The 20,840-nt window shown below is 37.1% G+C and overlaps 2 protein-coding genes and 1 long non-coding RNA gene across 6 annotated transcripts; 1 reads left to right on the top strand and 2 right to left on the bottom strand.

Moving 5' to 3' along the window:
* Positions 1–254: 254 nt before the first annotated feature.
* Positions 255–4,189, bottom strand: LOC137951781 (SUMO-conjugating enzyme SCE1). The gene is made up of 5 exons (XM_068798691.1): positions 4,037–4,189; positions 3,812–3,895; positions 1,130–1,282; positions 936–1,049; positions 255–855 (listed from the first exon to the last, which is right to left on the bottom strand). The coding sequence occupies exons 1-5, from the start codon at positions 4,103–4,105 to the stop codon at positions 793–795; spliced, it is 483 nt and encodes a 160-aa protein (XP_068654792.1). The 5' UTR covers positions 4,106–4,189; the 3' UTR covers positions 255–792.
* A 3,601-nt stretch (positions 4,190–7,790) lies between these two features.
* On the top strand, positions 7,791–18,331 carry LOC137952224 (uncharacterized). Of its 4 annotated transcripts, none has more exons than XR_011112203.1 (4): positions 7,791–8,178; positions 9,714–9,768; positions 17,556–17,660; positions 17,767–18,331. It is a non-coding gene; the product is annotated as an uncharacterized lncRNA (long non-coding RNA). The 4 variants fall into 4 exon arrangements; XR_011112201.1 differs by lacking the exons at positions 17,556–17,660; positions 17,767–18,331 and adding exons at positions 16,034–16,077; positions 16,192–16,471; XR_011112204.1 differs by lacking the exons at positions 17,556–17,660; positions 17,767–18,331 and adding exons at positions 16,034–16,077; positions 16,192–16,471 and having other exon boundaries at positions 9,714–9,773.
* A 66-nt stretch (positions 18,332–18,397) lies between these two features.
* On the bottom strand, positions 18,398–19,282 carry LOC137952179 (uncharacterized). Its single transcript, XM_068799250.1, has one exon. It carries the CDS (start codon positions 19,280–19,282, stop codon positions 18,398–18,400), a length of 885 nt encoding a protein of 294 aa, XP_068655351.1.
* Between the last annotated feature and the right edge of the window lie 1,558 nt (positions 19,283–20,840).

Raw genomic sequence — 20,840 nt, 5'->3', positions numbered from 1 at the left:
TTAAGAGGTGTGAGCTTATGAGGATTCGAATCAAGAGACCAAATGATATAGATGAGATCAACTTTTGGATCCATTTCCATGCTACTGGATCCAGTACAAATTTGAGCAGATTATATAACGAATTGCAGTGGAAAATAAGTAAGAGCAAAAAAAAAAAGGTATTTAATATATCAAGATATTAGAGAAAATAAACAAAACCCATAACTTATGAAATAGAGGTATACTAATCAAACAAGTCATGCTTCAATGGCTACAACAATTGCAAACTGTTCTAACTTTAGCTGCTTGAAGACAGATAATAGGAACATATTTTAGGAAGATGGACCATGGTTCATGGTCCCTTGCATCCTCAATTACCAGCAGTGAAAAGTTTTCATTTTGATCATCTATGAGAAAACAGATAAAAATTTCCAGCAAGAACAACTCATCTTTCACCTCAAAACTTTCCAGATTTGAATCAGTAAGAGATGTTATATTCTAGATAAATGTTGCCGAACAGTACACCCACAATCATTAAGCCAATGAAAAATAAACCAGAGTTAGAACTAAAAGCACATATATCACAAAAGACACAACTGAGAAGTAGAAAACCCAGCAAGTCTCAAAAAACAGATGGTCACCAATCAATCACGATGTTATGGTGGGTCAGTTGTCTCATGCCAAGGAGAGTTGGCTACTGAAACGCTAAACTATGTATTCGATTCCACACTTTTTAAATATATACCAACTGATGATGATCCAAGAATATCAATGTCCGAATCAACACTTGTCGTGGTTTTTCCCCACTTATACCTAGATTTGAGGCGGATACTGTTTGGCTTGCTGACGAACCCTTTTCTTGTACTCAGCAGGTTCCTGCTCATTACTCAATTATATTAGAATAAAAACAACCAACATGTTTTAGAAGCAGAATAGAACAGAGAGCAAGTCAAAACCTGGATGAACAGGTGGTATCCATCAGTCTGTGCAGGATCACCAGGGTTTGGCTGGTCTAGCAAATCCTGTATCCCGACAAGAATCTGTTTTACTGTAATAGCCGGTCTCCATCCCTGCAAGCACACAATAAGAAATGAATCGATAGCTTTGATCTTTTACACCTTTAAGCTGTGGTAGTAATCAGTTTACTTACACTATCCTCATTAAGGATTGACAGGCATACAGTTCCAGAAGGGTAGACATTAGGGTGGAAAAAACCTTGAGGAAACTTGCACTTTGGAGGTTTACTCGGATAGTCTTCACTAAAGTGCAGTGTAATTGGAAAATAGCCACCTTCCCAGTCAGTCTGCAGCAAAATAAAGCAACTAAATTGTTTCCTTTTTGAAAAGATAGCCACCTCTGACACTAAATACACAATCCAGTCTTGACTTCCGAAACCTACAACCTACTTTAAACACAGGAGGACAATCGAGACCACGGACCTACAATGACGTTCTCCACCCTTACGTAGGATGTGAACTACAGCATTTTGCGACAATTTTTATAAAAAGATCAAGCTTGCATTCATAGCTTCAGATACACAATTCCATGAATGTTTTCATTTTTCTTCTCGCTTTTTATTTTTCAGGGAATAGCTCCAGCTATTGACCAAAGATACAATTGGTCCCATTATAATGAGATGCATTTCACATAATTTGGATATCTAACTCTCTTGGGCTATATTAAGGTAGATCGGAATCCTACAAAGCAATGCAGATATGCAAATGGATAAAATAAAACAATCAATGGTAGGCAAACACCAGGAAAAAGACACTCACACCAGCTGCAATTTCTTTCTCAAACATCACATCTTTTATTCCCCCAAAAACCCCTGAAAATAAGTGATTTCCAGAAGCTTGTAAATAGGAAGAGATCCACATCGCTTACCAAAAGCTGAACTGAAAAAGCTTTTAGGAATAAAAGTTTGAACCAAAAAGGGTAAGTAAGGCAGCTAGCAGAATTATATTTGCACCTCCCAACCATTTTGCCGCACGATGAAACAAGAGTTATTTTATTAAAAGGAGCAAAGTAGAGCCACCAGCCACCCACTAGTCAAGGAAAAAAACTACAGAAGATGACTACATGTTGAATATCTGTGCCACTCAGACATTGATTAGAAAAACAAATAGCCAGATTTGAGGTTGTTGATAAAACATGCAAAACAATTCTCATTCACTTTACACCGCAGCACCCACTCTTGCTTAAGAAATAACCAACTAGTAAGAGAACATCACAAGCATTCCAAACATAAAGTATCCAAAAAGAGAGAACCAAAAAAGACAATGGATGAGCATATAACATGAGTAGAACAAGAGATGATCCAAAGTTTATTTTTTTTTATATGGTGAGAAAAACTATTAAGAAAAAGAGAAGTCACAGAAGCTAAAGGGGGCTTAACATTCACAACAAGGTGTTGGAGAGAGTGAGATGCCCCAAAGTTGACTCATAAAAGCCACCCCAGCAACCAGTGGCAACAAACTTGGCATCTCAGAATAAAAGACCAAGTTGCAAAAAATGCAGCTTGGAGTCCATGATTCCTTCAGAATGCTCCACTCAATGCCATGGCAACCTTGCCAGATTTTTAAAAAGAATTTACCACTTGGAGTAAGAAGGATAACTTTATTTGCTTCAATTAACAAAAGAAGTCCAAAACATCAAGTCCTTCCAATAACTCTGACTGAACATGAACAACGAGCAGAGGCCCCAGACTCAGCAAGCACTGTGTACTAAGCAACAAGGGCAAGTAAACAAAACTGTCCTTAAAATGTACAACAGTGAAACCAATTTGGTATAAAAAGAATGGCAAACTCCTGGATCCATTAAGACATTTGGTTTTAAAAATCATGTTGGAAATACTAACTGATACAGCGTATGGGATACAGAAGATCTATCCAATTTTAACTGCCGAGTTTCAGATTATATGAAACTATATCTCCATGATATGATAGGGTGGGTGTGCACCAATTTCACAGTGTTCAGTAAGCCAAATGACTTCAAAGCACCTTGATAACATCAGTTGAGCATTTAATAGAAAGAAATAAAAATAAGATGCCATCTTGGAACACTGCTCCTAGCCAGCAAATGAAACCTTTAACCCACCAATCGTTGGATCCCACAGCCAATATGTAGAGCAGAATAATGATTAATTTAACGTTGATAGCAAGGAGATAGCAAGGACATGCTAAATCAACCAACCCACTAGATAACCTCAGCAAAAACATAAGACAGAGCTATTCCACAAATTTAGTTTATGAACAGCGTAACCTGATTCGATAAAAAAAAAAAAAACACATGAGCAGTAATTTTTTTTCCAAAAGGAAAAAAAAAATTGCCCTCTTAATAATGTAGAATAGAAGAGACAAGCCTAGAGAACAGAAGTATTGAGAGTCAATATACAAAAACATTCTTTTCGATTTTTTATCACTCTCTATCTTTTTTTTAAATGGTTATTGCTTATTTTCGGGGGGTGTGACGCCCATCATTTACTTCAAGGATCCTTCATTTCCCAGCCATTCTATCAAATCCTTTCGCTGCCGACTATGTATAAGCAAACAATTACTCATGAAAACAAATCCAGTAAATACGTCCCATACACAACTATCGAGACCACTGTTCAGCGCCAAGGCAGTTAACAAACACTAATCCGCAACTGTGAGGGGATATAAAACACGGAAGAGACACAAAGATAAACCATCACATACGCATTCTTGCGAATTGAAAAATAAGAAAACTAGGCTAGCGAGCTCATAAAGGAAACAGAAACAAGGATCGGAAAAGTAGAGCGTGTGTGTTCTGCCTTTGTAAAGAAAAGAAAGACTTAAGAAGAGAGTCTTACGCCGGCCTTGCCAGGTATAGTGCACTGCCACACCATCAAATTCACCGAACCATCAGGCAGCGTTTCCGGTTTCGCGACAAAACCCTAGGATGACAACAAGAAACAACAACGGTCACCAAGAAACATTCCTGAAAAAATGCAGATTGGAAGAAGAAGAAGAAGAAGAAGAAGAAGGAAAAAAAAAAGGAGAAAAAAAAATTGAATTTTCTGGTGCAGAGTACGAACATGAGGATGATTCTTCCGCCAAGCCTTCCTCTCTTCGGCGAGACGACCACGAGCTATGCCCCCAGACATTGTACAACTACGCAGAGCAGGTAGCCAGCCGTCCCTTGGGAGGATTGGTTCGCCGTCTTCCCTTCTGGTTTACTAATAGGGGAACCCAACGATGGTCGAGGGAAAAGAAGAGTCCCCTATCTGCGTGCAAATCACGCTACCACTCGCGAACGCACGTGATTTGCATTACTTGCCACGTGGTTAGAAATTGTTCGGCCACGTGTCGGGTCGCTGTTGGATTCTCTTCGATCCTAATCAAATATGGCCTGTTTTTTAGGGCCGAAATAATGTAACCTCTTAATTGATATAAATGGTCTAATTGTTGAAATTTTTTACATAAAAATTTATTCATTCTAAGACATAGAAGAAAAAATAAAATAAAAAATTATTTTTTATTGACTAATTCTCTGATTATTTTTTTATTTAAAATAATTATATCGAGCAATTTCTTGCATTTGTCATAGAAAATTAAAAAAAATTAATTATTTATTTGTGTTTACACTTGAAATAAAATTAAAAAATTTATTAATAATAAAATAATTCCTAGACATAAGAAGGGAATTATTTATATTTAGTTTTCTTATAGTTTTTTTTATTTAAGTAATAAAAACCCCATTTTTCTTCCCACTTAATAATCAAACAAAAATTTTGTCCATCCTTAAAAATTAATATAATCACAAAAAAATTTGGTCAAATGATAAAAATTTTGCTAGTCATCTTTTCCTGTGATTTTCTAGTACACAAAAAATACCCTCAGTACAAGCACAAGTCATTGATCTCCTTCCTATCTCCGAGCATAAACCTAATTACGTAGAGCATGACATCCTCAGAGTTGGAAAAGTAAAATTTTATAATTAACAACAAATTGGCGAGTTAACAAAAATTTTAAAAAGTCAAAATATAGTATAGGAAGAGGGACACCCCTAGTTAGTCTCAAAATCTTCGTTCTTCTAATTTTGATGATAACAAACAACTTTAAAACTAATGTTATGCCTTGAAAGAATTTTTAAACAGCTAAAAATCAACAATATCATTGTTCGATCAAAGAGGTTTATTTAAACAAGCCTTCTATACAATAATGGTTGAGAAAATACTTATTTGAACTAGAGGAGAGTGTTCAAATGAAGTGCTCCAAGGAGAATGTTTGAAAAAAAAGGTGGATTTTCAAATAAAATGCACCAACGGAAGCTCAAGCAGAAGAGAGATAGTTTTGACTAAAGTGCACTAACCAAATCTCTAGCAAATATGAGATTGTTCAAATAGAGGATGTTCAAACAAAGCACACCATAAAGAGGGATAAGCCTGGGGGGTGAATGGGTTTATCGATTTTCAATGGCTATTATGAATTTTATAATCAAATCCAAGTAGTTAACTTTCAATCAAAACAATCACCCATGAACACAAAACATTTTTATAGTGATTCACAACCCTCTCAGTCCACTCTCAATAATCAAAAGTCTTAAGTATTCAAGTCAGATTTGAAAATACTAGCACTAAAATACTTAGTTTTATGAATAAAACTATGAAATTTGACTTCCTTTTGAATTTTGATAGAGGTGAAAACTTTTCAAATCGTGTGAAATGGCTTAAGAGCTTTGAAAACCATTGTAGCATGTTAATTTCAAGTTTTGGGGGTGAGTTTGGGTTCAATATAAAGCTCACCAATATCCAAAAACAAGTCATTATAACTAGAGAATGACTTTTTGTCAAGTTAAAAAACTGTCCAAATCAAGTCTAAAGAATATGATAAATTGTACATTAAATCCCATTTTTTTCTTCTAAACGTGGTTGTTGGTTTTCAAGACTCCATGGATTTAGCTCATGGAGAAAAAGGGAGAGACACCCATTTGGAGAAAACTGGAGGGAAAAAAATGTTATGGACTTGTTGTCCATAACCCTTCTCCTAAAGTTCAATTTATAGATTAATGTTCCTATTACAATAATACCCCTGGAACTTTAACTTTATTATATCAATGCCATCTCTATGAGATGACTCTTTATTTACCATCTTGCCATCATTGATGACAATAAATACTCATTAAAATAGAAAGTGCAAGTATCATAATGTAAATGCAATTCATGGTAATTTTGAAAATTTCTCGCCCTTGCTAGTTATTTTTTATTATTTTTGTAGATTTAACTTCTTTTTACTTTAAAACTTCAATTCAAATTGAGTACATCATTTTAAAATTACTAGCTCCCCCTTAAGGGTTCTCTTTCATTCAGTCACTATATTCTCCCCCTTTTAGCATCTTCAAAATCAGATATGGTATGGAACAATAAGCAATGAGATATTGAGACCATAATGTGAGAACAAGTTAAAAGAAGAGGTATGATAGAAACCCCTTTGGAGAAGGTCCTATATCTTCTTAAAATTGCAAGGAAGAATTGAACATGAGGGGTTAAGAGAATTAGCATAAGAGAACAAGGGAATAACAAAGAAGTAAAGTAGAGAAAGAGAAGGAGATAGAGAGACAATTAGAAGGAAAGGAGAGGAGAAAAAAGAGGAGAGGTGCTAGAACATGAATTTGAGAGAGAAAGAAGGAGAAGAATATCGAGGGAGAGTAAACTAAATAAATTATTTAGCCTTGGATGATTTGTCTATCCAGCCTCCTCTATTTATAGTTTTTTTCCTTTACATCTATTAGGTTGGGGGGTTGAGGTGGGTGAGTGTGTGAGGTTTTGGCCTTGGGAAATAGTGAAGTAATGTGTGGTATGGTTAGTGGAAGAAATAGGATGGGCATCATCATAGGGGTGGGTGGCTGGAAGTGTAACTTCGTGATGTATGATTTAGTAGATGTTTCATGATTGTAATGGTGGGGGTGAAGATGATTTGTTTGGGGAGGAGAGGGAGTGACTGGGATAGATGAAAAATATGACGGAGTTGGGTGAATTGTATGTAGATAGAACATCGATGATCTGTATGAGTTGGGGTGAGAAGAAAAATTGTGAAGGTTGTTTTCTTGAGATGTAATGTGAATGATTTGATTCATGGGTTAGTTTAAAGGTGGTTGAATTGAAAGTGAAAGTGGGATTAAGTATTTTTGGTGCTTGGGGTGGGTTTGAGCTATCGTGGCATCAAGGCGGGTAGTGGTAGGGTATATGGGTGGTGTTTAGAATTGGTTAAATTTGTGGGGTAAAATTGTAAATAGATAGGTAAGATTTCATGGTTGGGTGGAAAAGTATGGATGTGGTGGTAATAGGTCTGATGGCTAGAACGAAAGTTTATAGAAAGAAGGCTGAAGTGTTGGGTGGTAATTTTGGCTTTGTGGGAATGACATAGATAATAAGGTTAATGAGAAAGTGAGCGGCTAACCAAAAATAGATTTTGTTGAGGTTTTATGATCCATTTCTTGTTGAGAAGAGGAAGGAGGTCTTGGTTCTTGCTTTCATGAATGATTTACATGTTTGTTAGATGATACACCTACCTTTCCAAATTAGACTGCTTGTGAGTAACGACAATGTTGTTGTTGTTGTTGTTGTTGTTATTTTATGCATCTTGTATTTACTATGCTTTCTTTTTTTGTGAAGGTGATTTTGTAGAAGGGAGAGAGTACTTGGGGTGGGGGGATATGATTTAGAAGGGTTAGGGTCATGAGTCACTAAAAATAACTTGGAAGAGACTGAGGAAAGTTGGGAGAGAAAATGGGGGGAGGGGGGAAGTTGTTTGTGTGAAGGGGGAAGAGAAATAATAATGATCAAAATTTTATTTTATTTTCTTTTCCACCGTTCCAAACAGACCGTTATAGATTCCAAAATGAAACGAAGCCTCGTACGCTTTCGGTGACCATTACTGGGAGAATCATTCGTCGGAGAACATGGCTGCATACCACCGCCCGCCTGCTCCCCCTCACCACGACCATCCCTACCCTTATCAGCCACCACCTCCATCACCGCCCCCTCCACCGGCTGCTTATCCGCACTCATACCCGTCTGCCTATTCTCCGCCTCCTCCCTCACTTTACCCTTCTCAGGATGAGGTCCACACCTTATTCGTCACCGGCCTTCCTGAGGACGTCAAGGCCCGGGAGGTGTGTAACCTCTTCCTAGATTTTCCAGGCTTCCGGTCCTCTCATCTCAATTCTGCATCACAGGTTATTCTTCGTTGTTCTTTCTTTCATTTCTTTTAATTATTTCTATATATTTTTGGAAATTTCTCTTTCGATTTATTACGTTGTCTGTTTCAAGTTTTTAATTTTACGTTACAAGATGAGATTCTTTATGGCCTTGTGCCAGCTTTAGCTTATGGTATTTCCTGTCGTTACCTTGATTTTGAACCCGGACTACTACGCAGTTGTAGTAAGACTAGCCGCCGATCAAACAGAGATGACTTAAGTATCTGTAAAAATATGAGCCTATTAATTATAAATGAAGACATAGTGGTAACAGATACACTCACTATATGTTCTCACAAATAAATATTATAGTTTTGCAGAAGGGATTGAGTTGAGACCTTATAAGTTAGGGGTACTTATTTCTAATTTACCCAACAGATTCAGATCTATAGCTTAGAATTATCTCTTCCCCTTCTATACCATTTATCTCCTATGTCCACTAATGCTTTAAGCTTCTTTTGAATTTTCTAAAATACTAAGAGATACATAGAGATAATGACAATATTGTGAATGTGGTAGTAAAGATGGCAGTTAAATATTTTTTTGCATCTTCCTGCATTTGAAATTTGTGTGCAGCTTAGCATGACATGAGGCCACACTCTTTGTGTTCGTAGAGTTTTCATGGCCAGAAAGAATTACTTTGCTTTCTCTCTCTCTCTCTCTCTCTCTCTCTCTCTCTCTCTCTCTCTCTCTATCTCTCTCTGTGCAAAGTTTATGTTTCTGTAGAAAAATATTTTTGTAATTATTCAAGCATTTCGCTGTGTTTTGTCAAATATCTCAAGTGATCACATGGAGACACATTCATCAAAATGCTCATGTCACATGTATTAGGCATGCTTGCACGCTAGAGGTGCTGGCAGCAACTTGCACATGCCTAGAATGGGTAATTCTACTTACAACATGTACCCACCCACACAAAGGTCAATCACGCACATAGCTTATGTGTTATGGACTCCATAGCATCCCGGGTAATAAACAGGCGTAGAAATTAAATTATGGAATTTTCCTTTTTATGTATGTTGGTTTGATTGTAATTTTCGTGAACTTAGTGACCCATGGGTCAGGTTTGTCATTCACGTCCCTAATCCTATTTATAGGGGAGAAGGGCTTAATGAAGAATTAAGCATTGAATCAAGTAGAAAGTTAGAGGTCGGATTCTCCCTCTTGAGGTCCAGGTCGAGCCTCCTTCAAGGCTTAATTCGCTGTCACCATTCCACGTTCCAAACACCGAAAACTCCTTCCCACGTCAAGGGCAAATCTGGAGGGAAGAGAAGGAAGAAGGGTGATGAGATCCATGGCCCGGGAAGATCCCAACATCTTGCCCATTCTAACTTTCAAGTATCTTTCCTGTGCATTCAGTAATGTTCTTTCAATTTGTTCAGTTACTGCCACCGCACAGTGAGCTCTTAGCAGCAGCCCATGCATCTCTGTCTTCTGATATGCAATTAGTACTTTCCTTCCTAATCCTCAAATCTTATATTTCTCTAATCGTTGCTTTACTTTGCTGTGTTCAGTGTAGGAAGTTTTTATAGCCAAGGCGCCTATGATCCAGGCTATCACAAATTAACTGTGAGGTTTACTTTCTTTATCATTTTTTTACTTCTTTTAATTGTGATTATATTTTTGGCAATTTTTGTCAGAAGGTATTATCAAAATGTGCAACACTATTGTAGTTGGATGTTGATGTTAACAAAACTAAAGTTTGATCTTCCTTTGAATTGTTTGGGATCGGGGGAACCAGTCGAGGCTGGCTATCCTTTTACTTGATGCTGGTTATGTAGGTGGATCTGCCTTCCCATGGCTGTTTGCTACCTTATTTAAGATACTTCTAGACTTTGTCTTATTGTTTTTGTTTTAGTGTAGGGACATTAGAGTCCCACTTAGATTATGAGTCCTAGTTAAAATAAAAGATTGCAATGTGTAAGTTCTTTTTAATCCTTCTCAAACTGGGATTTCCAAATGTACAGAAGTTATACATAAAGCATTGCCAGGTCAAGATAATGGTTGGCCTCTACACGGAAACCTCTTCATCCTCTTCTCTCTTGATGTCACTGTTTTTTTTTCTCTTGCTTACTTGCTCCTATCTACAATCAGAGTGAAGTAAAATGACTTAATAGACAATTTTTTCTGATACAAGCACTCCACGTAGGACTGTTTGTTTTTGATAGCTTTAACTTTTGTTGTAAAAAATATTTGCTGATCATGTATGGAGAGTAGATTGACTCATGCGAATAGGTTAGCAAGAAGCCATGATTTTAGGAAATAATTCAAATTGGTTTTGCACTGATGGAGTTTTTCTGTTTCATTGACTGTTCACTGGTAATTGCAATTAGTTTTTATGCCCTTTTCTTCTGTCCTTTAGGTTTATTTGTTTAGTTTTTTATGAAACTTCATAATCTGAAAAACTGTTTCACAAAAAACAGAGATTTCTTTAAGCTCTACAGTCTATACCTAGAAGCTGGTGTTAAAAAAATAGTGAAGGGTAGTTTTGTCTTTTTACATATGCCATAGTCTCTAGAGTTTAGATTATCTCATTCAGCATGTTTAGATGTGTCTCTAGATTTATTTTCATATAATTTAAGCATGTATATTAGGAGATATAAGCGATTAAGTTTAAGTGAGTAGGGGTATTTTTGTAAATTGTATATCTTATTTAATAAAAGGGGAGGAGATCGTGCAATATCCCCAAGGAGACTCTTTTCCAGAAGTCTCTTCATTTATCTCTCTTTCTCTTCTCTCTGCCTGACCTTTTTTAGCCTGAAAGGTTCACCTATGGTCTTGAGGCCACATTAATGTGTTTTCTGACATAACCTAGGTAAATGTGGTAGAAACTGCAATGCAGTGTATCATGAGTTCTAGGCCCTCAGGAGAGGATGGGACTAGTGCAAAGATGTCCTTATAAACAAAAGTCATATCACAGTCTCAGTTTTTTTCTCCCTCTTTCAACAAAATTCTCTCATCTTTCCAGTAAAAAAATTTATATAATTTAATTTTCCTAAATGTTACAATCTCTTCTCTTTGATTGGTGAGTTGGATAAAGAGATGATCACATAGTATTAATAGATACACAACGATGCAAAAGTGGCAGAAGAAACAAACAAGAAGAGGACTGATTTCATTGCTGGGATCAAGGAATAGGTTTGTTCAGGTTAGAGGGTGTTGAATTTCTGGAAAAAAAAAATATTTCACTAACTTGTTGTAATTTTAGTACATGAGCCTCTATTTATAACAGAGGAAACAATTAGAATTCAATTACAATTAAACTACCCTTATCCTAATTACACCCAAAGTTAAACACTAAAAGATAAGTCGTAAAATAATTGAATAACTAAACATAAATAGAAGACAAATATAACTGAAACACCTTTAATTGAGACTCTTCTGTGAGACTCGTATAAGACTCCACCATATTAATTCTGGCTCTGTGAGACTTCTTATTGTGAGAGTCATGTAAGACTTTTCCATATCTGCTCTTCAACACTCCTCAAACTAGAGTTTATAACTTCAGTTTGCAATGAAAAGGATTCTTGGTTTTCAATCTTGGTCTTCAATCTTCATTGGCTAAAACTTTTTCATAGATGTTAAATCTTCATCATTTATTCTCCTCTTTTATTGAATATTTTGGTCACATAAAAATTACCATTACATGTGGAACAACATACGTATTTCTTGTACTTCTTTTTTTACTTCTCTTCACAAGTTGGGGATAAAAAGGACATAGAGATCCAACTTGGACAAAACGTAATGTGGGAGAAGAAATTCACTCCTAGCCGTACAACATAGCTCCATACACCAGTCAAAATGGTCATAGTCTGAACACACACTCGACTCAATTTTAAAGGTGAAAAAATGACCAAACTTTAAGGCTTAATAAAGAGACTACTCACTTTTTAGGGGTAGTTCAATTACAAATCACCTCTTGGGTGAAGAATAAAAGATTTGACTCAAACTAGATATTGGACACACTCTTATACTTTTTAGGTAGTGGGTCTAGGCATTACTCTAAAGTGATAAAAACACAAGAAGATAAAATAAATACTAGAGGAAAACAACTTTTACTGGAGGGAGGCGACTATGCAACACTCATATTTCCAAATGAATCAAGACTATGACCTTTTTTTTTTTTTGAAAAATTAGGGAAGACTTTAATGGTAAAACTTAATATTTGACCAAGTATAATTTATTTTTTGGGTGACCACAATTTTCGAAGTTGACGATCCAAAAATGCAAAACTTGAAAACAACATTGAAGTAGGAAAATTTTGCATGCCTTGAATGAGCACATCATAGAGTGATTAATTTTGACCAAAACTCTTTGATTAGAAGAGAAATTTGGCAAAAAAAAACTATGATTCTAGGAGACAAGAAAACTCAATTCACGCCAATGCATGGAGAGATAATAGGAGAGAAAATAGAAAAAAAAAAGATTTTTGATAAAACTGATCTTTAGTACTTCTGATATCAAAATCTCCCACAATATAGATCTGAATCACAAACTGTTTGTTTCTTAAAAAACTAGACTCAAATAACTTTAATTTGATACTTAATTTGACATAAAAAGTTTCATTCTTGAATATGTTATGATCTCTTTATTTTCTTCATTCTATAGCTTGATGGTTACAGACTCCAATGCGAATATCTCCTTACATATAGATTAAATTGACATAAAATTTTCTCCTTTTGAAACTAAACTTCAATACCTTTCATAATATTTCTTCATAAAATATAATTTGTTTGAAAGAAAGAATTTGATAGATTTTTGACTCTGTAATTTGGCCAAACTGAGTGCTCTTTCTTCTTTAGCCAGCATGATCATTGACTCTTCCGATATTGATATCTCCCTCTGAAAAGCTCAGATTGAGAATTGGTTTAATAGGTAAGAAGATAAACTTACAGATCTATTTTTTGACATATAATTCTCCATATAAAGTCTCGTTCTTGATGGCATAAAATGCCTAGAAAGTTGAAACTTTCTGCTGTTGCTCGAATTTCTCTTGCAGTTTGACTTTTGCTACTTCAAATATTGATTTCTCTTTGTAGAAAATTCCGCTTGCCAAACTTCTTTTTGAGTTGGAAAGTAGACTCGAAGATCTTTCCATCAATATTTAATTTGCAATAGGAAACGCTCAATATGGAGTGTGAACGTCAAGAAAACACCGAGTACTAGAACAGGAAAGAAAGAAAAAAGATAGAATACGAAGCTAAACTACTAAAGATGATAAATCAGAAAAGGATCACATTATCTCAATGGGTTGACTAAGTCAACTAATAGAACCCGCTTTGATACCATGTTGAATTTCTGGAAAAGAGAAATACTTTACTAACTTGTTGTAATTTGAGTACATGACTTTCTATTTATAATAAAGGATACAAGTAGAATCCAATTACAATTAAACTACCCTTGTTCCAGTTACACCCAAAGTTAAACACTAAAAGATAAGTCGTAGAACAATTGAACAACTGAATATAAATAGAAGACTAACATAACTAAAACACCTTTAATTGAAACTCTTCTATGAGACCTCCTCCTGTGAGACTCCTATAAGACTCCACCATAATAATTCTAGCTCTGTGAGACTTCGATATCTGCTCTTCAACAGAGGGTAAAGATCGAGACGATACCTTAGGTGGGAATGATATCAACTTTATTTAACTTCTAAAACTTAAGTATGTCTTAGGAATTTTTTTTTCCAAAGATGGTTCTTTTGTGAATCAAGTTGTCACTCTCTCTCTCGCTCTGGCATATAGAAGATGATGAGGAAATATGGTTGTCCTTGTTGTCTTGAGTGTTTGATTTTGGAGTTTCAACCTCACAAATTCTATATATAGAAGTTTTCTTCTACTGTGACTAGGAGGGTACCCTTCTTTCACTTCTGGGTAAATCGCCAAGTTTGTGGAAGTGTTTGGTGATGTGTATTTTTTTACCCATTCACTCTTCACTTTCTTTGTTTCTTATGGCTTCCTAGTCTTTTTATTAATGTTGACTATTGTGATTTCCCAAATGGGTATTGCTGCTAGTTCTCAATGATTGTGAATAATGCAATATTCTTTACACTGAGACTTACATGTCGTGAATTTGTTTTCTTAAGTCTGTTCATTTGAAACAAAAAATTCTTGTCTATTTGTTAGTAGATCTGATGTTTTGTACATTCACAGAAGGACCCTTCAACTCCATGTTTTCCTCAAAGTACTATATGCGCGACACTTTTTTGGCTAATTTGGGCCCAACTTGTACTGAGCAAGAGCTAACTGAAATGCTTTGGAGGTGCAGAGAGAAATCAAGTCCAGTGTTTAGAAGTATTGAAGACTAGGGTAGATTTTGTTGCCTGATGGGATTTTCTTTTTTCTTTTTTGGCTAGATGCCCCGGGTTTTTAAAGGTGAAGATGCGGAATACACATGGAGTTCCAGTTGCATTTGTTGATTTCAAGGTACTTCATATCGATACCATATCACTATCGTAAAATGTTGGAAGATGAAAGTCCCATGCTACAATCTCTTGTTATGTTTCTGATCAAGTATTCAACATTTGAGTAGTCCAACCTAACAACATCAACAAGTATCTGACATGAGAAAGAGAATGCTGTGGTGTAGTAGTTTATAAAACTAGAAGAATATCTAGTTGACTGACATGTTTCCTTGATGATAAGAAACAATGGATGGTGTTGATTTTCAGAACTCCATGAATTTAGCTCATGGACAAAAAAGGGAAAGAAACCCATTGGGAGAAAACAGGAGGAAGAAGGGTTATGAACTTTTTTTTAACCCTCCTCCTGAAGCTTTATTTATAGATTTATGTAACTACTGTATTACAATAATACCCCTGAACTTAGGGTTTAGGGTTTTAACCCTAGAACTTTAACTTAATTACATCAATGCCATCTCTATGAGATGACCCTTTATTTACCATCCTGCCATCTTGTATGTGGACCTATGGGCCTTCTACTTGATCTGTGGGCCTTGAGCATGTCTTCTATATCTCTTGGTTGCATGTGTCTTCCTTGGTCTTATGGGCTTGGGCCCATCTTCTAATACACTTGGATATGTGGGTCTTCCTTGGTCGTGTGGGCTAGGGGCCCTGTCTTCCAACAGATGGAGAAAATCACCATTTACTTTAGGGGTTAGGGTTTTAATCCTATAACTTTAACTTAATTACATCAATGCCTTCTCTATGAGATGACCCTTTATTTACCATCCTGCCATCTTGTATGTGGACCTATGGGCCTTCTCCTTGATCTGTGGGCCTTGAGCCTGTCTTCTATATCTCTTGGTTGTATGTGTCTTCCTTGGTCTTTTGGGCTTGGGCCCATCTTCTAATACACTTGGATATGTGGGTCTTTCTTGGTTGTGTGGGCTTGGGGCCCTGTCTTCCAACAGATGGAGAAAATCACCATTTACTTAAGTTAGAAAAATGTAGATTACGAAATGCTTCTGTTTTGCCTATGGAGGCTTGCCTGAAGTGGTCATTCATGGTAGGAGAGGGGCAGTTCAAAGCAGACTGAAATATTCTCACTGAAACCGGTGAATGACACTGGTAGATGATGCCAAAAATCTTTTGAAGGATTTTATGTTATGGGACCCAAATAATTGTAAAACATTTCAAACTCTCTAAATTTCTTTGTTTCGATGGAGATTAACTATTGCTTCATATCCACTGAGCTCATAAATTTAGCAGCAAAAAAAGACTATTTTTCATGAGATTCTGTCTCCTATTTTGTCTATGCTTTAGCTGTAAGAAGAGTTTTGCAGATGTCTGTGGTTCTGTCTTGGTATCTGAGTGATAAGCTGCTAATTGTAGGATGTTGCCTGTTCAACTGGGGTTCTTAATCATTTGCAGGTTACGATGCTCTACTCATCAGATGGTGAGGGGATGCAATTGGAGTATCCTTGAGACCACGTCTCATTATTTTTGTCCATGCATTTATTACTTCTCTCTCTTTCTCTCGCTCTCTCTCTCTAAAAATGGATGCTAAATGATCTTAACAAGAAAACTAGGTACGCTAAGTCACGGATAGGACTGCAGAAAAGTGAAAAAACATGAGCTGATATTGTTGTGATGCTTGTTATAGTTCAAGATGGATTCTGTATTTAATGTTACTCTGTTCACATGTGGGAGTCCTGACTTCTGTCTGTGTTTGGCCAGAAGTTTTACTGAATGCGTGCACCAAATCATGGTGTATCCATGGACATCATGTAATGTCTTTATTAGACGTTTTCTCCATTCTCAATTTGTGTCTCAGATAGCTTTTGTATTTATCTTTAGTCCCTTTTTAGGTACTTGCAATTTTCTTATTCTTATTACCTGTTCTAGAAGGGGTTGTGACTCTCATGACTAATGATTATGTTTAGAGAAGTGAATGAATGAATAAAGGTGTGAATATAAGTTGAGGGTATTGATTACTTGGTTGAAACCACTTGTTCCATATCTTTCTCCATCCTTCATTTGTACAGGTACACATAGAAAGGCTAAAATCTCTAGCCATCTCCCTTTCAAACTTGACAAAAGAACATCCAGAAACTCCATTTTATTCTCATCAGTCAAAGGTTCCTTTTCAGAGAATTTATGTTTTTTCCACTAGAGCTTTCAAGTCTTACATTGGCCACCCCATTTGAAAGCAGTTGCATTCCAAGATTGACATTCCCTAGCATGCACCGGCAACCTACTTTTTCTTTCATGCTTACTCCTTGATGCATGTTTAAATTATTTTAAAGGACTACAATTGCCAGGGCCTCTGGTCCAATGGAGATATTATTTAATAGAGGAACATGGTTGATCCAATACAAAAAGCTATTTGGTGCGAAACGGTAATCTCAACCCTCCGATCAACGTGATCGGACGGCTGAGATAGTCGTTGATCAGATGGCTGAGATAGCCGTTGATCATGATTGGATAGGAGATAGTGTTTTGTATGTTTCGTACCAAACGATTTTTTGTATTGGATCAACAGTCAATGGAGGAAATCTCAAAGTCAATGGAGGAAATCTCAAGCTATTTTACTTTTTGAAGTTGGAATATCTGTTCTGGATGTCTGTTTGTGTAAATCTACCCGCATTGCAGTTTTGACCTGTTTCACTGAAATAGAAAACAAAGTGAAATTGGCCACAATTTGGAGTCTTTGTTTTTTATTGAAAAATGGAAATGATTCCTCTTCGCTTCTGATTATCCACCGTGATCGATCAGTCAACAACAAAATCTCATAAAAAAAAGGGTTCGAATGGAGTACTAAACATATTAGACGGTGTACAAAATTTGTAACGGAATCGTGCGAATACATTTGCTTGTTTGCAACTTTATTGATGCTTCAAGAACAGAGAATGTAATAAAAGAATTTTTTTTCTTCTGCTTTGGATTGACGTAGGAGGGTGGCTTTGGGATCAATTCAAATTCGTCATGAAGACGTCTTCCACCTTTTGAGTCTTTGAGCTGAGCTGGGGAAGTGAATGCTGCTTCTCTTTCTTCTCCGGTGAAAAACTCTGTTTATCTTCCCTTTAATTCGATCTATTCCGGTCTCAAACGAATCCATGGATCTAACATTGTGGTGGCTGATAATTGATCTTGATCATATCCAGGTGATTCCAGTTTTTCAATCTGTGATCCTGTTCGCAACTCGAAGCTTCTGCATGTGAAGAAAAGTTCCAGCTTCCCGTCTCTGTAAAACTTGGCTATAGAGGAAGACCACGATCATCCAAAACAATTTCGAAAAGGTCTTCTGATTCCACAGTCATGGTCTCGTCGTATCCATTTTTCCTTGAAGACGACCATTGAGAGTCGATTCTATCCATTGAGAAGAGCTCTCTGCTGTCTTCGTCGTAGCCTAAGCCCGGAGCAGATGGAGCATCTGTTAGCGGGCGGAGGAAGCAGGGATTGGGCGTTCTCTGTAAATTTGCTGGCCTATATTTGAATGAGCTCTGGCCTAGATTCACCAATAATGTTACGTTGGCGGTGGCGGCAAGAATTGGATACAGTGGGCTTCCAAACTCCTCCGTTTTACAGTAAATTTGATGAACCAACTTAGAATCTACTGTAAAAATAACCTTCTTCTGGGTTGGATCAAATCCACATCCGATCACCCTCTCTCCCATACTCCAATCACATGGCTTTGTTTCAGAGACGAGCTTAATTCCTGCAACAAGATTGGTCACCATTTTGATCAGCTCATAACGTTATGATACTCTTGAGGAAAGTGATTGATTGAGTGATTCACTTACCATCAAGAAGAAGTGAACCATTAGAGTTGAATCCGATTGAGCCCCGGTAGCTTCCTGGGAACTTGAAAGGAGGTGAACTCGAACTGGACAGCCCCAAGGACACAAGACCTGCCTTGTCTTTCACTCCATCTATCTTTCTCGAGTTGTTGTTCTTATCACTCTTGCTGCTATTGACATGAAAAAGAGAGTTTGATTGGGCCTTTATCGATGCATCCGAAATGAGTTTTATATTCTCCCCTTCCCCTGAATTCCCAACCTCCCCTTCGCTCAACATGGTGATCTCAAAATATGCTTCTTGAGGAAACGATGTGTTCCCAAGAGGCGGACCTGGCAGAGGCAAAGCTGCTTTGGCAAAACAAACGCCACTGGGATTTTCGCTCTTCGAACCTGGACTGAGCCTAACCTTCTGCATACATTCCGATGCTCCCGACGTCACTTCCCAGCCGAATTCGGCCCCTCCTTCTCCCCTACAATCGCAGACGGAACAAAGATCCCATATCACAGTCGTCGAACGAGGTAACGAGGAAGACGAGTAAGCAGAGAAAGCGAACCGTGCCCATCCATTCTCAACCACTTCAGAAATAAGCCATTGGTGATCAGCCCAACTGAACAGAGATTTGGACAGGATCCCATTTCGTAAAACATAGTAATTCGGCATTGTCTTCTCTCTGACATCGTAAACATCCTCCTTCAAACTAGAATTCTTATTCGCAAGATGCAGAGGCTTGATCCCGTCTTGCAGACTCTCCGTCCTCACTGTTGTTTGTGCAAAATCCCCACCTTTCCTGAAACAACAACGCCGGAGAAACACGATCAGAAGACCCAGAAGGACCACAGCCGGTAAAACCGCCGCGAAGATTGTAATCCACCTTTCCATCCCTTGTCCTCTACTGTTTGTAGATTTTCCTCAAGTTGATCTCTCCGTCGACAAAAGGAGTTTTTCAGATAAAAGTTCCACTAGAAGTTGCTCAAAAGAACCCAGAAAGAAGAGCACGAGGAGTTGGAACTTCAACACAGCCGGCCTAGACCGACGACCTGTTCAAAAAAGGCGGACCCCAGAACAGTAGAAAATTGAAAAGTCGTCTCTTGTGTGAAGATTAATGGAAGACGGCTGGGTAAAATCCATCTGAACATACATTTTTTTCATGTATATAGAGGAATAAGTTACCCAACATGAAAATCAAAATTGAAAAAATCAAGTACCTTATTATTATTATTATTTCACTTTGAAAATGAAACTCCCAAACTATTAGATAAAACAACTATGTCAGCTTTTTAAATTATCAAGGCACAAATTAAATCAAAATTTCCAGAGATTTTTTAATGATGAATTATTAATTAAAACCCTAGGCTCAATTAAATAGTCATTCTTAACTGAATTTAATAAAGGTAGCAAAGAAAACCACAAAGACTTCTAATGATGAATTATTAATTAAAACCCTAGATTCAATTAAATAATCATTCTTAACTGAATTTAATAAAGGTAGCAAAGAAGATCACAAAGACACTATGTCTATATGTGCCTATAGCTCTTCCAAAGAAGTCAATGACCAAGAAGGTGATAATGAAGATCATGATGATAAAATCAGTTCCGTTCCAAATTCTCAAACTGAAGAAGACAATGTTTCTATTGGAGATTATTGAGATGCAATTATCAAACAAGTTTTAATAAAATTAAAAAAAAAAATTATTTCTACAGAATGATGGAGTATCTTTACTCAAATGAATGTCTCATTTTCCTGTTCAGTCTGGATCAACAAACTAGAATGTTGTTGTTGGACCCACAACAGTGAGAATAACAAGAAAATTAAAAAAAATCAAGAATATACAATTTGTTTGCAAAAACTACGAATAAAACTGTTATGAAAAGCGACGATGATAAAGTGAAATGTAAACAAGTACGACTCAAAATTTTACGTGGTTCAGCAAATTACCTACGTCTACGGAGTTGTAGAGGATTTTATTTCTTCTTTAGAGGAACCACAATATAATTTCTCACAGCATAAACACAACTACTTGCAGTTACAACAAGCCATAGAGTTCTTTGTATCTCACGGCAGCGGCGCAGCTTCACACGACGGTGAGGAGCAGCAACATCGTCTTCACTGCTCGGTCGAGTCTCAAGCTTCTCTTCCGGCAATAGCGTCGAGCGGTAGTGCTCATGACACAGAGTCCCGAGCCTCCACGACTCTTTCTTATTCGGCAACAGCGTCGGCGTTGCTCGAGCCTTCTTACGGTAGTATCAGAACAGTGTTGCCCAACAACACTGCCTCTTCCAGCACGGGCGTCGCCCGTGAGTGCTCCCTCTTTCGGTCCCGAGAGTCTCTCCCGAATAAACCTCCACTCTCTGCTTCTTCCGACCACGACGACGCAGTCCTCTGCTCAGCCACAACAGCATCACGACTTCACGACTCTCTACCTCTTTCGGCAACCGA

This window comes from Aristolochia californica, unplaced genomic scaffold (genome assembly GCF_029961685.1).
Source record: "Aristolochia californica isolate CCGP_79_NKW_82.1479 unplaced genomic scaffold, dmAriCali1.0.hap1 SCAF_15, whole genome shotgun sequence".
NCBI classification, from domain to species: Eukaryota; Viridiplantae; Streptophyta; class Magnoliopsida; order Piperales; family Aristolochiaceae; genus Aristolochia; species Aristolochia californica.
The sequence above is the reverse complement of the archived record's forward strand: the minus strand, read 5'-3'. Positions and strand labels throughout refer to the sequence as shown.